The 17,958-nt window shown below is 38.5% G+C and overlaps 1 protein-coding gene across 2 annotated transcripts in view; it reads right to left on the minus strand.

Moving 5' to 3' along the window:
- Positions 1-2,782: 2,782 nt before the first annotated feature.
- The window catches only part of PRIM2 (DNA primase subunit 2), a 120,879-nt gene continuing 105,703 nt past the window's right edge, over positions 2,783-17,958 (minus strand). For both annotated transcript variants that reach the window (XM_030490552.1, XM_030490554.1), the window contains 2 exons: positions 9,369-9,437; positions 2,783-3,401 (listed from right to left, as the gene is read on the minus strand). In XM_030490552.1, coding sequence (XP_030346412.1) covers positions 3,174-3,401; positions 9,369-9,437 — 297 coding nt within the window. In that variant the 3' untranslated portion in view covers positions 2,783-3,173. The remainder of the gene's footprint in view (positions 3,402-9,368; positions 9,438-17,958) is intronic.

Here is a 17,958-nt window from a genome sequence, read left to right on the forward strand (position 1 = left end):
AATAATTTCAAACTTCAGATGTTTGTGCATTTCCTGTTGGTTTTTTTCTCAACAAAACATAACAAAACTTACTTTAAAGATCCACTTAGGAGAGTTGATGCTTGCAAAGAGATTCACCTGCGATGCTTTGCTGCAGAAAGATATTTTCTTTTCAACTTGTAAAAGAACAGGGTTTGGGATTTTCTGAGGTTTTGTTTGGTTATTGGTTTGATTATTAGTTTATTTGGTTATTCGGTTCATTGTTATTTTTGACTACTGCATAATCATATCAGGGTCATTTGGTTTTCAGAATCCTTATCTTGTGACTAAACATAAGTTTTAATAGCACTACTACAATGCAGGAAGTGTTTCAAATGAATGATTTACATATTCTTAATGACTTTGACTAATTTTAAACAGCTCTATCATCAAGCAAGAAGTGATTCTTAGTGAATTTACAACATAGTAAGAGTTTAAAGCTCCTTGGTGTCCAACTGCTCTAAAGGAGGATTCTCATTTTGACTTTTTCTACATTATCAATTTCAAAATATTCTGCTTTCAAAGAAAAATCAAATTGTTCAAAAATATGTGAAATATGAAAATTACCATTTTCTTCAAATAGCAACAAAAGCATTAACTTCAATCTTTTGCTACTTACTTGTAACTGTATACTATAATTTGTACATTTTTCTATTATATAATTTTTATAGTCCTCCTGACAGGTAATAAAAGGGAACAAAATACAGTGTAAAGCAATTTGTAGTACTATTACTCAAGAGAGGTAAACTCACAATAATGAAGCAAACCAATGAAGGACAAAGGCTTTGTCACAAACTGTTATGTTTGTTGCATTTCACATTAAGATTTTACATTCAGAGGATTTGTGCAGTTATATTCTCTCCCTTTTAATAGAGACTTATTTTTTGAATTTTATATTTGAATTCTTAAAAATAATTTTATGTTGCTAATGCAGCAATCCATTGTGAGGCACTGGCACAGGTTACCCAGAGAAGTTGTGGATGTCCCATCCCTGGTAGTGTTCAAGGCCAGGTTGGATGGGGACTTGAGCAACCTGGTCTAGCGGAAAGTGTCCCTGCCTGTGGCAGAGGGGACTGGAACTAGATGATCTTTAAGGTTCTTTCCAACTCAAACCATTCTATGACTGTAGAATAAGTGAAGCAGCCCATTCCCAACATAACGATCTCAAAATATACGTAAAGCTCAGAAATCAATTGTCACTCAGTGACAATGTCTACATGAGTAGGGTTATGGCACAACAGAATGTTTCTAGTGAATCAGAAATTACAATTTCCCTTGGCTGGGAAACACCACCTGCATTCAGTTCCTCTGCCACCTCCCAGCTGTTTCACTTAGGAACATAAATCTCATTGTAGAACTGAAACCATTTCACTTCTAGTAAAAGGATCCATGATGTCCACTAAGGCACTTCCAACTCAGGTATTCAGTAACACAAAATTAGAAGACAGTTACCACTTGCAAGGACACTTCAAAACCCTAAGGTCAAGTTTCTTAACTATCTTAATAGACATGTGTGGAAGTGGACTTCCACACATCAGGTAGGGTGCTGCCAGGAGCATAACCAACAGGAGAAACCAAGCCAGCAGCTGTTTGTAACTCGTTGTTTCTTGGATGCAGAACCAATAGCACCCTGCAGGATCCAGGTGCTGAGCCTTTGCTCAGGGTGGACTTCTACAACTCCTTTGAATATACAATACCCAAAGGAGTCCCTAAATAAATTGAGGAATAATCAAGGAAGAGAAAAGGAACAATGAATCCTGGCAAATCCTCTTTTAACAACAAATGACTTGTTTGATTTTTAAAGCCTGATGTTGCACTGGCCCTGTGTGAGTTATGTGTCTTTAAGGGAACGTTCTTCATATAAGTCAAAGATCTACGGTTAGCCCAAATTCTTAAGCATAATCAGTCTTTAGCCCAGCCACAACATTAATAGTCAAAACCAATCAATGATTGTAGAGAAAACCTCTGACATAATACAACTGGCAAATGTTACTTATTCAAGCACTCCCTTGAACCTATGCCTTTCTGTAGCATGCACACACCTTTCCACTGCCCATCGGGGTCCTGGGATCAACAGCAGTAAGGGTTCCACATTGTTCATCACAAGCAGTAGGAAGCCAATTGTGGGGATTGTTGTTTCTTCTCTCCATAGTCCACCTGGAAAATTACACATTTCCAAAAACATTCTACTCCTTGTTCTTTCCTCATTGGTCTGGCAGTTCCACATTACAGTCAAATAACATGGTTTATTCATGTATCAGCTGTACTTAGAGCTTCCACTTACTGCATGGTGACTGCTGTTCGACTGAATGCTGTTCATGTGTTAGGTAACATAGGATTTGGGAAATGGGTGGAATTTAGGTGACCTAAAGCTAATGGGTGGAATTTAGGTGACCTAAACAGTTGTTTAGCTTAACAGGATACTGGAGGCTGCAGTCACACTCAGGCATTGAGGAAACTTGAAAAAGGAACATATGCTAATAAGTTTTTAGCTTCTTCAAATTAATCAGATGGTAGAGTATGAGCTTTTTGGAATACCTTCTTACATAGAGGCATCTAAATTCTGCTTACGTTCAAGCACTAAAACCAGCTCTCTAAATTTAGTTGCAAGGTACACAAATTAGGAAGCTGATTTCCCTCAGCTCCTGATGCAGAAAAAAGACAGAATGCTCCAGAGGGTAATTTTGATCATAAGAACTCCTACTTAATTACCATCCAAATATGGCTAAAAAAACCCAAAACAAAACAAAACAACCCCACAAACTTTTGCTTTACAATCTATTTATTAAGAAGAAATACATAAAAGTGACCACAAAATGGGATAAAAATATTTAAACATTTTGAAGAAATACAAAAGAGGTAAATCAAACAAAAAATCACATAATTGTGAAGGAACTTTCATTTCCCATCCTTCTACATGCCATATAAAACATTATCCTAAAACAGCAAGAGTAAGTACTGGATTAAATTACAGCTTCAGTACCTATCTTTCTTTTCTTCGGCCTATTCAAAGCACAAAACGCCTGTTTCTTCCAGGAAGTGAAGTGCGTATTCCTTAGCATAGGGAAAAATCTGGCTATAGAAGGGAAAGAAAGAAAACAAACAAAAAACTAAACCAAGACAAACAAAACAAAAAGAATAAGTAACACAGCTGCTTAGTCTTCAGTGAAGTATTCATCCAGGCCCTCCAGTTCTGCATCAGCTGTTGCATTCGAAGAGGTGGGAGTAGAATTTGAATTCATGCCTTCCTGACTATTATTTTTTTGTTGAGAGTTTCCTGAATTACTTAATTCCTTCTTTAGTTCTCTACCACCATTTAACAGCCTTTGACTCTCTGTAAAATACTGATTAGGATGATTCAAAGAAAACCCAATGTCATCAACCTGCGCATAAAACAAAAGGAACACTGAGTTATTATATTTATTTCAAAAGTCATCTTTTTCACATTCAAGGACAAGTTAATTAGCAATTTTGTACATTCTGATTTTGTTGAAGAAGGTGGCATCTCTTTGTAAATACTATCACAGTAAATATTAGCATGACACAGATTTACTTTCATCGCAAAATGTCTTCCTTCGTGTTAGAAGAAGGAATACGACTGCTTTGCATATTCAAACAATATTTCACACTGTCTTTCCTACAGTAAAGAAAAATAACACCCCAAACCATATAAAACAATACAAGTAAATGGCATATCTTTACACATGTAGGACAATCAAACCTAGACCTTAAAACAGCATTTCCCTACCTAAAAGAGGAACTGAGACAAGTCTAGAGTACAAATGGCAGTAGAGAATACCACTGTAAGTTGTAACAACTGCACAATATAAATATAGATCTTATGTATCAGTGTGAAACTGTGAATAGGAAAGGGTAGCTAAAAATGCAATATTTACAAGCCAGAAGGCTACGACAGAAGCCCAGCAGACCTAGCTCATCTCTTCTCCATCAGTGCCAACATCAGCATCCTGAAACTAGATGCACAATCACTGCCAAAGAACATTAGTCTTCAGTGGAAAAGAACAAAGAAAACTAGCATAAAGGCAGAATATTTTTATTGCTCCTCTCCACTTGCAAGCACATTCTTTCAGGTCCATTATGATTTGATAAATGAACATTCAACTAATGCTTATCACATATTTCAAATCAACAAAGCTTTCAGTTTTCAAAGTAAGCTATTCTGACATATTCACCACAAATCTCAGCTATAACCTTTGTATTTCTTTTTTGGGGGCTCAGAAGTTGGAAATGCTTGCTTCCACCTCCTACTCAGGCAATCTGCACCTATTTTTTCCTGTCGGTTCATGTGAGTACTAAGAACATTTTAAGAGAAATACTGCTCTGGAAAAACTTTGGCAAACCTTCCAAACCTGGGATACAAGTAACCAAGGAAGACTAAGAAATATATACTGTTCATTTTCTGCTCCTGCTATTTTCCCTTTTTCCCAGAAAGGTGGAGCCAATTCAAGCATACCAAGTAACTTTGCACACACAGAGCATCTCATGAGGACACATACCGTGGCTGATTTAATATGCCAAAACCCATCAGTTCAAATTTCAGCCACTTGTGAAAAATCATAAAGCAGAGGATCAACGTGTGTTCTAAATGGCACCCTGATTAAATGCATTACCACTGCCTAGCTTAGCTCCACCAGAAAATGGTGACAGATGTAACAAAATCTAATTCAGACACGAAGACGACATTAGCAACTGCAGTAAGTGACCTTGCTAGAAAAATATTACAAATAAGTGACAGGCCTAGCACACTAATTTGGTACTCAAAGGCACAAAGCAAAAAAAGAAAAGAAACTCAAATCCACCACTAAATTTCATTTTAGTCTTATCTGGATGAGTTTCTGCCAGCCAGCTTTCATCCATGCTCCAATTTCCATTATGTGGGAACTAAATTACTTTATTCTTTACACTAAGCAATAAGAAGCAATACGGTGAAAACCTGGCTTTCCTAGAAGAAGCTCTTAATTAGCTTTGGATTTTTTAACCTTAAAAGCTCAGTTTTCTTCAGACCAATTTAAGAGTCACTTTGTAACTCTTAGTTTTGTTCTGAACTCATCTCTCCCCAACAAATTGGAATAAGCTGTAGAAGCAGCCCATTGTATGAATGAAATCTACAATCAAATTTTCAGAGGTGATAGATGGTATTTGGCTAAAAGCCATTTACAAATTGTTAGTTAAAATTGTAGTATGATTCTACTTAACATTTCCCCTTTGCAAACCTGAATACAACTAAAATAAAGCTCTACTGGATGAAGCTTAGATGATTCTATTTTAATTAAAAGATTTCTGCCCATTCATACCATCAACTTTTTCTGAGAGCCTAAGGTGAGAAAGGGGAAATTTCTCTCACAACCATCACCTTAATTTGTGATATAGTGATACATACACGTTTAATTCCATTCTGTGTAATTTTCAACAAGGTTCAATGAGCATTTCTCTGCATAAAAATATTCTGCTCTGTCTAGAAATACACATGAAATTTGACCACAAAAATGGAGGTGAAGCATAGAAAAATTTCCTGGCTTTTCATGCTAGACTGCTTACATTACTTTATGTAAATTCACAATGTTTTTAGGTAATATAGACCAAAGCACATAAATTTTAAAAGCCTCATCACTAACACAGCTAGAACTAGATTTCTCCAACAGCTTTATCCATTCACACCCATAAACTCACCTGGAATCCACCATGGCCAAAGAAAAAAGCATTTTCTGTGCAGTCAAGAATTTAAGCTTACACCATGTATTGACTCAAATGAAAACGCCTGTCACTTCAGTCAGAATGGTTTATTCCATGTCACAGATGATACTAACATGAGACTTTTTTCAGTTTCAACATATTTTGCACATACTGGCTTTCACACAAACATTAATTTTGTATTTCTGCTATAGCAGATCTTGTTTTGAAAAACCTGAAACAATCATTTTGAAGCTACAATATCTTTGAGTTTTAACCAAGAACTTTTAAAATGACACCTGATAATGCTACAGCTAATACTACTATTCAAAAGTGATTCTTCTGTACCAGGAAGTTTCCGATGTGTCAGATGTCATTTACTTCTTTAAAAACCACAAGGATTACAAAATATCAGTATTCAAGAATAAAATGTTTAGAGATAAATATTATCTATAGATAGTCAGCTGTTACAGCTGTAACTGTAACAAGTAACTAATACACAGCAATACTGATGTAACCAACATTAACATCATTAGTTCCTTTGGAATACAATTTAGTGACACAGGCATTAGCCACTTAGACATTCTTATTTATTCATAATGGTTAGGCTCTTAAAACAGTGGATTTATACACAATCAGACTTTAAAGCACTAGGTATTTCTGCAGGTGGCACACTATCACAAAAAAACATTTCTTTAACCTCCTAGTAGTTCATAGCTGGTAGCATCAATCTCTTTTTCTGGTCTGCATATACGTAGCCAGGATCTCCAAACTGTTTGGACTGGAGATATTTTTCTCTGGTTTGAGTTGCCATCCAATTCTACCAACTAAAGTAAAATAAAATCTTGCCACTATTATGACTGTGAACAACATGTCCCATCCCTGGAAGTGTTCAATGCCAGGTTGGATGGGGCTTTGAGCAACTTGGTCTAGTAGAAGGTGTCCCTGCCTGTGGCAGAGGGGACTGGAACTAAATGATCTTTAAGATCCCTTCCAACCCAAACCATTTTATGATTCCATGGTTCTACGATTACTGTGACTATTTACTTTGGGTTACGGTTACACCGCTTACATTTTCAGAGTGTTATGTTTGGAGTTACGGTGTTTGTCTTCCCAAGTAACCATTACACGTGATGGAGCCCTGCTTTCCCGGAGATGGCTGAACACCTGCCTGCCCATGGGAAGCAGTGAATGAATTCGTTGTTTTGCTTCACTTGTGTGCATGGCTTTTGCTTGACCTATTAAACTGTCTTTATCTCAATCCTCGAGTTTTCTCACTTTTACTCTTTACTTCCCCACCAAAGGGGAGTGAGCAAGTGGCTCTGTGGTGCTTAGCTACTTTCTGGGGTTAAACCACCACAACTTTATGCAGCACTTTCCCACACTTATTGAAAGACTTAAAAAATTGCATACACGTACATTTCCTTAACAGATTAGTTCCTGCCTGAAGATAACGTACTAGACCACACAAATGACGGTCACCTTTGTTCTGTGGCCATGAGTGAAACAAAAGTTCAAGAGAGGTGTAAAGTTAATATGCCCAGTTTACGTGGAATATGCAGAGAAGCAACTTTCAGGTAACCTGTGCTATTTGAACCAGTAGCACTGAGGTGCAAAGACACACCCCCTACCACCACCCTAACCCCCCAAAAATAGATCTAAACATTTTCACTCTAGTCCAGCTGGATTTCTTAACATAGTCTTAGTGCCAAGCACTAGACTACTGAAGCCAACAGCAAAGTTGCTGCCAGCATGAGTATAAAATGCAGTAGAAACCTAAGAGTGGATGATGGGGAGGAAATGCAAAGAGTCTTTCAGTAGACATAGTGTGCAACTGACACTGTGAACTTAGAAAAATATCATAAACAAGGCTCCACTACAAAGTAATTCATAGTAGATCTAACCCAAATACGTACTGTAATTTTCAAGAACTAAAGGTAACACCAACAGCTCTGCCCAACACATATCAGACACTTTCTCGGTAAAATTTTTACAGAATTGAAACTGAAATTCTCCATTGAGCCAGTCAATTAATATTAGGAAAATTTTACTTAAGATTGTTCACCTATTTGAAGGCACAATAACAATCAATGTTATCCTGATAGATCTGTCAGAGATTTCCTTCACTGAGAAGTTCTCCTAGCGATATAACAGGAAAGCACAGGTTTGCTTGTGTGGTTAGGTGTCACCAGCTTCAGAGACACATCTTTTGACCACCCCATGAAAAAAAAAAAATTACTAAAGCAGGACAGAAAAATCATTCCAAGCAGGTTGGTAACAAGTTTAGCAGCCAAATTCTCTAAGAAAATTGCCCTCATAAGCATGTACATTCAAACTACTCAAAGTGCCTGTCAGTGCTTTCTGCTTTCTCCTTTCTCTCACTGAAGAGACTCATCAACAGCAAAGCAGAAAGATATTTCTTAGTGTAAGCAGCAAAATCAGATACGTACATTATGATTACATACCATTTCTGTTGCCAATGAAGAATGGAAAGACAGCTTTCCTAAAATACAACAGATCTTGGCCACTCTGCTGATTTATCCTCTGGTAAACATTGACCTTGGGGTCTATAATCATCTTGGGAAAATATTATTTCTATTGAGTTAGCCTTACACAGGCCAAGTGTTACCTAAATTTTAAATTGTATGTAAATTTGAATTTCCTTCCAGATTCTTAGACTGTTTTACCATTTACTTAGACTGTAAGACAAAGTGTTCCTCTGATATTACAGCTGCCAAAACAACACTGGATACAGGTTCAGAGTATACCTTTACTATATATTCACACAAATGACTGCTGGAAATTTGGGGGGACAAACAGTTTCATTTAACTCAAATTTGAAAATCAGTAAGAACAAAAAAGTCAACGGCAAATGTCATTTAATCTCCATCCACATCTTTAGCAAGGCTGTTCCACAGTCTGCTGTTTGAAAGGGATGTTTCCTTTTTTTTTAGTTGTTGGTAGAACAAAGGTCTAAGAAGGGTTGTGATTCATTGGTTTTTCCTGATGATAAGGAATCTTGAATCAATGCAAAAGCTAGTTCTTTGAATCAAGAAATCACATAGCAGACAGTGTGGCCATTTGCTACCTTACAATTTTGTGGAGGATCTTATTTTAACTTTGCCTGTGATTAAGCGAATGGGAAAGATGAGAGAATGTTCAACTTGATTTAACAACTAATCACACATGGCTAAGGATGTGGAAAAATACCAAGTGAAAATTAACAACATTAACTATGTATGTGCTGGGAGATGAGAATTTTAATAACACTTTTTAGATCCTTTCTGTTTATTTTTAAGGTGTATCTCAAAATACCAAACTTGCATAACAGGTTAAAAACTGTAGATTTAATTAAAAACAGCATTATTGAAAAAATTAAATGGCTTAAAATACGTAAAATTCAGCAATACTGACATTTCCAGGAAGAAAGAATAACTTACTACATCTTGTAATGTTGAGGGTATTAATAACATCAATATATAAGTGCTGAAAGTAACAAAGGAATATTTGACGTTATTGAAATGAAAACTAACAAGGCAAGACAGCTAATGATGGATGTGAAAACTGCAAATAGTCTCTGGGCTTCATGCATGATTTCCAAGGCCTTCCTCAAGACAAAGGCAGTGATTATAGTTTAACAAAAATTCGGAGGTACTTACATCATGTGTCAACTCAAAGTACTTCTGACAGGCCAGCTGGTAATGCATGCCCTTCACCAATTCCAGGATCTATACAGAGGGAGAAAAAGGTAACCGAGTCAGAAGTAGCACATATGCATCTTGTTGGTACTTACCAGGACAAGGTATTTCACCACAGCCTTGTATAATAACTCATACAAATTTGCAGCACAAGGCATCTTTGACATCTCTGTATCCTACTAAAAACTAACAACATTTAGACATACTGCTGTTCTTTAAAAATACCCTGGCTACATTAAAAACAAGATAAAACCGCAGGAAGATACGCCTAGTCCTTAAAAAGTAATTTCAATACTCTTAACTTCAATAATAAGTTGAATCTATATTTTGGTAATATAAATGTGACAGTTATTGTCAAACTACCATATTGCAGCATCTCTTCCATAATTGCAGACATAAATCTAGTAATTCAAGTGGTTGAAGCATGAAGCAATGAAGGACACGATTTGTATTTTTATTTTCCACATTACCAGTTCATGCAGATGCAGAATAAAATACTACTTTGCTTCCATCAAGACAATTTAATGCAAATCCTTTAGACAAGTATCTGTGAGAGTGGAATGCTTTTACCTTCAATCAGATTTGCCCTTTTTGAAATGAAGTTATTTCTAGTCAAGCTCGGCAGAATATGTGAGTGAATAGCCTGTTTTGAACACCCATCAGGAAAATCATGCCATCTTTTGTAAATACAATTTGCTTCCCAATTCTACTTCAGGTAATCTTCTCTGTGCCGCATAAAGTCCCATTCTTATCACCAGAATGCAATGCCAGTTGAAATTTTTTTTTAAGTTTCATCACCTCCTCCATCCTTTATATAATCAAAATGTGTGCTCTCTCTGCTTATCAAACAGAGAAAATTGCTGGAATTAAGAGAGAGCCTCAGTGGAAGGAAAAATAGTTTTTAAGAAATGTTAATTTCAAGCCCCTTTCCCAAGGTTGACCTTTGTGTCAAACACAGCAATACACTTCAGCTTAAATCCCTGCCGCACTCATTATTGGATGCCGCCTCGTATTTATTGGCAGATGTATAAATAAATCACATTTGCTGAATGGATAAAAACAACATCACACTGCCAAGAAAGTACTTAGCCACACTGTTTCTCTGTAATAGCCCAACTGATTACATTTTTATCCCTCTTGCCACCTCCTGTTAAATCTTCTGTAAAAGATCAAGGCCAAGGCCAACTAGGCAATGAAGTCTGAAATCTGGCTCTATCTGTGTACATACTTTATTTTATTTCCTCCCTCCTTTGACATTGACTGAAAAAATTAGTGTCACATTAAGTAAGTAAGGATTGAAGAAAACTCAGATATTCTAAACAGTTCCACTACATGTTGCCTTGTGCTTCCCTACTTGTTCCTTACAATAAAATCTATGCCATGCAAAAGAGCTATCTTTAAGTAAATGCTAACAACATTGTATGTATGTACTTTCTTTAAAAGTATTTGACTCACTTTATTTAAAAGTATATACTCTCTTATATAGTATTTGACCCACCTTTAAGGTGGAGAAGAAGATTTCACTGAACAGATGCTGCTGACATATGAAAGCTATAATGGTCATGTTATCAGAGCTGGCCTTGAGGGACTTAGAATTCTGAAAGAGCAACCATGTTATTTTGCAGCAGCTCAAGTCTTTGTTGAGTAGCTACACTGCTGTTCCACCAAGAAACTACTCTCCCACTTCCTTGAGACCCTTCTTCAGACCTCTCAGAGGCTGCTATTAGGTCACCACACAGATTTTTCTGCTTTACTACTATGAAGACATGTATCTTGGAGGAACCTCTACCAGCATTCTCCAGTGAAGTTCAGTAAATAGGTCTTCATGTCACTTTGTTTACCAATATCGATAAGAGTACTCCATAGAACAGATGCCCACCAGGACAGACCATAGACTTGCATCCAGTTTGTTAAATTTATTAACATACATGATTGGACTGGTAGTGATCACTTTGCTCCTGCCCCTTTACCCTCTCCATATCATCACCTCCCCAACTGCTTGATGGCCGATTTCAGTCAAATTTGACAAGTAGAGATGACAAAGCTATACAATTCCTACATGTCCATTAAAAACAGTGCTTGGATGAAAAAGCCAGACCAATATTTCTGGCTCATTCAGAAAAAAGCAGTTATAATTCAGCTCCTACTCATTCTGAGAGGCAGCCAGAAGGCAGCCAAATCATAAGCCTGATATTTAGCACACATGCAAGTTTAAACCAGCCACATTATGGGGGATCAGGTTCACCTTCTGCATTTATGATAGGGTTGAGGAGTAAGGGGCACATTAAACATATCTGGAGAAAAACAGGTTCAGTAGATTAACTGGTTTTAACAGGGAACAAGTTTCTAAGAAAAGAAACAAAAAAAGGTTAAAAATTGCAATAGATTGGAGCCCAGCTAGAAAGGAGTCGTCTGTGTGAGAGACACTAACAATCCTCTATTTAAATAAAACAGAATTATCCTTCCTAATAAAACTTATCTTTCCTACTAAATTTGTGCACATAATGAAAGTAAGCTTGAAGCTGTTTTTTACTTAGTGTTACCCAGAAACAAACCTCCACTAAGAACTACCTTAATTCATAGAATCATAGAACAGTTAGGGTTGAAAAGGACCTTAAGATCATCTAGTTCCAACCCCCTGCCATGGACAGGGACACCTCGCACTAAACCATGTGGCCCAAGGCTCTGTCCAATCTGGCCTTGAACACTGCCAGGGATGGAGCATTCACAACCTCCCTGGGCAACCCATTCCAGTGCTTCACCACCCTCACTGTAAAGAACTTCTTCCTTATATCTAATCTAAACTTCCCCTGTTAAAGTTTGAACGCATTCCCCCTTGTCCTACCACTACAGTCCCTAAGGAAGAGTCCCTCTCCAGCATCCTTGTAGGCCCCCTTCAGATACTGGAAGGCTGCTATGAGGTCTCCACGCAGCCTTCTCTTCTCCAGGCTGAACAGCCCCAAATCACTCAGCCTGTCTTCATACAGGAGGTGCTCCAGCCCTCTTATCATCCTCGTGGCCCTCCTCTGGACTTGCTCCAACAGCATCATGTCCTTTTTATGTTGAAGACACCAGAACTGTACACAATACTCCAAGTGAAGTCTCATGAGAGCCAAGTAGAGGGGCAGGATCACCTCCTTTGACCTGCTGGTCACGGTCCTTTTGATGCAGCCCAGGATACGGCTGGCTTTCTGGGCTGCAAGCGCACACTGCCGGCTCATGTTCAGTTTCTCATCAACCAACATCCCCAAGTCCTTCTCCCCAATCTCTTCCCCACCCAACCTGTAGCAGTGCCTGGGACTGCCCCGACCCAGGTGCAGGACCTTGCACTTGGCTTGGTTGAACTTCATGAGGTTGGCATCGGCCACCTCTAAAGTGTGTCATGGTCCCTCTGGATGGCATCCTTTCCCTCCAGTGTACCAACCAAACCACACAGCTTGGTGTCATCAGCAAACTTGCTGAGGGCGCACTCAATCCCACTGTCCATGTCGCCGACAAAGATGTTGAACAGGACCAGTCCCAACACCGATCCCTGAGGGACACCACTCGTTACTGTTTTCCAACTGGATATTGAGCCGTTGACCACAACTCTTCGTGTACGCCAGCCAGTCAGTTCTTTATCCACCGATTGGTCCATCTATCAAACTGATGTCTCTCCAGTTTAGAAACAAGGATGTCATGTGGGACAGTGCCAAACGCTTTGCAGAAGCCCAGGTAGATGACGTCAACTGCTCTGCCCCTGTCCATCAGTTCCATAGCCCCATCGTAGAAGGCCACCAAATTGGTCAGGCAGGATTTCCCCTTAGTGAAGCCATGTTGGCTGCCACCAACCACCTTGTTGTTTTTCATGTGCCTCAGCATGCTTTCCAGGAGAATCTGCTCCAAGATTTTACCAGGCACAGAGGTGAGACTGACTGAATTTACCACAGCAATCTTTTGCCTATACATATATTAAGACATTTACATTGCATTGCTTTATTTTGGAAGTAAAGTTACATACCCAAGGACTCTTTTTACTAGTTCCTATGTGCCTTTATCTTTTGCTGCCATCTGCAACTTGCTTTCCTGATGTTGCTTTACTGACTACTAATGAGGTTAAGATGATGCAGCCACCTGCTTTATAGATCCTCAGTGTTCAAAGCTAAGATGTTGCATAGCAGGAGTTTGGGCTTTGTAATTATCCATTGTTATTTTCACTTACTCAAAGTTAGTTTCTTTTATTTGAAAACTGCAGAACTTATATTTTCCAAATTAAAATCTTTCTACTATAGATTCAGTTAAGTATGGCTTATTTATCACTTTCTTTTTATTTCAAAGCTGATTGAAGATACAATTGAGTGCAACTGATAGAGCGTATACGAATACATTCCAGTTTTCTTCTCTTTCAGGCCACTTTGTGACCATCTCAGCACTAATCCTGCCCCAGGGCTCCCCAATGCCCTTTGCCTCCTGGTCAGTATAGCCATCTGTCCTTTTTGCTGCTTTCAGATGCTACCTTTATATTTTAAACTGATTTTGAAGATTTCATGTTTGTAAGGTACACAGGTATAGTACAATTTCCTCAGATTTAAGCTGTTTTCCCTCAGGGATTGACTTCCAGGTTGGAAAATCATTGTTACAGTTTTGTCAGAACTCCTTGTCCTTTTACACTCTTTGACTTGCTTTTTGTAGTGAAGAGCACCTGATCGCACAGTGTTCAGCACTGCACGTGGTAGCACTTAGGGCACCACACCAGATCAATTTCTCCTCTGCAATTTGCATCACAACTGTCAAAAAACAAACGGTATTCTAGCACACTTTATAGAAGTAGAAGAAAGAGGCAGTCATGATCCAGAAGAAGGTATTTCATTAATATCTCTTCAAAATACCCCTATTTTTCCCTCCACTTTTAAAGTATAGGTTTTCTAGCCTGTAGTTCTTATTTCATGTATGTCAGCAAGGAACTCATTAGATACTTAACAAAATATAAGTGAATGTCTGAATGAAGAGAATATGTTGATATGTGCCCATGTTTGCAGAGACAACCCCTGGGAGCTTACTAAATGAAGACAGACCTTAATGTAAACTGAGTAAATAATTTAAAAAGGAAACAGCTCTAATGCTAGTTGGTTTGTTTGCTTGCTTGTGGGCTATTTTGCAAAGTTTTATATAGTCATCTGCTGAAAGTCAGTGGTGTAAGCATCAAATCAAGAAGGGTTAATGCACCCCAGTATTCCACTTCTCTGTTTTCACATAGTTCTAAAATAACGTTATACATTTTATGATTAGAAAATTTTGGCTGTTTTTCAGTGACACATTTTTATTTAACTGACAAAGCCACTTATTTTAAGACAATCATGCCTGGGTTTAGATATGATAAATAGCCTGCGTTCCTCTGTTGCAATGCTAAGTCAAAGTCCAGACTGTTACCAAGTATGAAAGCAAACATCTGAAATAATTCAAAATTTTTAAAAAAGCTACAAAATAAAAAAAATATAAAAAAATTGCTTCATGTACATTTTAAGTATGCAACATAACAGTTTGGAGAACAGTGAGCTGAAACCTTTTTATTTCACACATTTGCTCTTTGTTGTCCTGTTTTGTCATCCTGAACTGCATGTTAATCCCTTTGAATTATTTTTGTGTGTGTGTGTGTGCTGCTTTTTCCCTTCTTTCTCTTCTAAATAAAAAATTCATGAGTAGTTTAATACACCATAAATTGGAGCTGCTGAACTGTGAAGACACAGCCCCTAATTCTGTCCACCCATTCCTGCCAACTCAAAATGAGCCTCATTCCTCCTCACTTTCCCTAGTAAACCTATAGTTGGATAATTTTGTAATCTGTTTTACCGTGTAGTCATAAGGCTAGCATAAAGAAAGGAATGGAAACTCAACAGGCAGGGATAAATGGAGTAGAACTGCCTTCTACACCAGCAGGGCCCATAAACTGCTCCTGGAAATGAAGTCTAATGTTAAAGAAAATTCTCCATCCTAGGTTTCCCACAGCAGAGCCTCAGCCCTCTGATTCTTAGAAAAACAGTAATTGAGTGGTACAGGAATAGGAACAGCTGGAGCCGGATGCCTTCAGGGAGGGACCCAGAACGACGAAATTCCTAGGATTTTATACCCTTACATTGCACCTGACCATCACACACTCTTGCTGTTCATGCACCTTGCATGCACCTCTTGAGCCAATGGTGAATTTTGGTCTTCTTGTCCATCACTGGGTTTTTTCACTGTCTCCAGGCAGGAGTACAGCATAAGGCTCCAGCAACTTCAGCTACCAGTGCTAAGCACTACTCATGCTAAGCAAAACTACTCACTTAAAAGAACTCAGTTAAAGGAATTTGGCTAACTAAACTTAATTCACAACATTCAACAAAGCTGGTTGCAGTCTTCCCCAGTAGTCGCTGTGGTGTTCCTCTGGCCTTTGTCTGCATTATTTCAATCTACTCTTATGGCAAGGTCTAACCACGTTTATCAAATCTGCAAGCACTGGCAATTATCTCTGTTTGATAATTACAATCCCAACCAGGATCAATCTAAGGCCAGGCAGTCCAACTTCCCCCTGCCTGTAGGGTTAATACCACATTCTTTCCAATTATCTTATCCTGTTCATCTGGACAGAACTCTCTCAATAACAGATTAACATCTTCCCAAGATCGGTCATATATCAAAGAAAGAACTAGAAAATAATGACGCACACCAACCCACATCTTCCCTTAATCTGAGCATATGACTTGACCACATAACAAAATCCTCAGGGTTTGGGGGTGATGGGTGTGTATTAGAACAAAGAACCTAACAGCGGTGCACAATACAGTTGCTCAATACCCACTGACTGATGCCCAGCCTGACCTGAGCAGTCCCTTCCAGGTAACTCCCCCCAGTTTATATACTGGGCATGATGTGCTGTGGTATGGAATACCCCGTTGACTAGCTTGGGCCAGGTGACTAGCTTGGGCCAGGTGTCCTGTCTCTGCGTCCTCCTGGCTTCTTGTGCCCCTCCTCACTGGCAGAGCATGAGATTGAAAAGTCCTTGATCGGGGTAAGTGCTACTAAGCAACATCTAAAACATTGGTGTGTTATCAGCCTTTTTACAGACTAAAGCCAAAACACAGCACTGCACCAGCTACTGGGAAGAAAATTAACTCTACCCCAGCTGAAAACAGGATAGAGATCAATTTCTGAAAACCCAGCCACAGCCAACTTTTTTTACTATTAAGTTTTAGGTGGAGGGTGTTCTGTTTTGGGTTATCTTTCGTTTAACACTAGGAGTGGCCACTGCAGAGCCCTGTACCCCAACTATACTAAAACCGACACCACAAAATTTGTACACAGGACAGTGTCCACTTCAGGGCAAAGGTGACACTGATGGGAATCAGTTTTTGTGAGTCACTTTTGGTAACAAAATTTAAGACTCCTAGTGAATCCCAATCCACCTTTACAAGGGAAAAAAACCCAAACACACACACACACACAAACTAAAACCCAATTCATATCAAGTAAGGAACTGTGTTAAATATAAAGATACTGCCCTACTGTGCAAATTCACTGAAGAAATAACCTTTACTAAATCCTATCCACACACAGCAAGGCAGCTAAACCAGTAAATCCTCACCAATCTTTCCAATGATTAGCAGGATAAAAATCTCACAGCAGCATCAATTTTTGATGCATATAAAATTGAGAAAAGCCAAAGGAAAGTATCTCTAGTGCCTGTCAGATACATGAAAGACTGTCAAATGCTTCTTTATATGAACAAGGAGAAAAGAAGACAAAAACAAAAGAAAAACCATTCCTAGGAAAAAGTCTGGGTATTTCCAAATTTGTCAAGAATGACTATGAGTGGAAACTCTTTAAAACTATTCTCTTTTAATTTGTATCTTAATTATTCCTTCCAAGGGAGACTACTCTAAGTGGAACTTCCACATTCTTCTCTATCTAGTTCAACACTCTGTGGATGCCTGACAAGCAATGGTGACACTCCACACGAACTAAAGACGACAACTTAAAGCAGGTTTTACCTATGGACCAGTTAATATACACAACGTTTTGCTGAACTGTCTCAGCTTAACTTGAACCCACGTGTCTTCCTCCAATTAAGATGATGGCATCCTTTTATAGACCTAACCCCTTGCTAAAGGTAGCAATGGAATCACAGTCCTTCAGTACACACGCCAAAAAGTTCCAATTCCTGCACTGTCCTTGCTGTATAAGATTTGGATTTCAATTTCATGTTAACTTTTAAAAAAAACGCTAAAAATCTCTGCTTAATTTCACTATACATTTTATGCGCTTTTGTTGGTTAAGGGAAGTTAGCGTAGTGGATGATTAAGAACATATTTTTTTTAGTTTATAGAGTCATAGAATCATAGAATAGTAAGGGCTGGAAAGGACCTTAAGATCATCTAGTTCCAACCCAGGGACACCTCGCACTAAACCATGTGGCCCAAGGCTCTGTCCAATCTGGCCTTGAACACTGCCAGGGATGGAGCATTCACAACCTCCCTGGGCAACCCATTCCAGTGCTTCACCACCCTCACTGTAAAGAACTTCTTCCTTATATCTA

This window comes from Strigops habroptila, chromosome 6 (assembly GCF_004027225.2).
Source record: "Strigops habroptila isolate Jane chromosome 6, bStrHab1.2.pri, whole genome shotgun sequence".
Lineage (NCBI taxonomy): Eukaryota > Metazoa > Chordata > Aves > Psittaciformes > Psittacidae > Strigops > Strigops habroptila.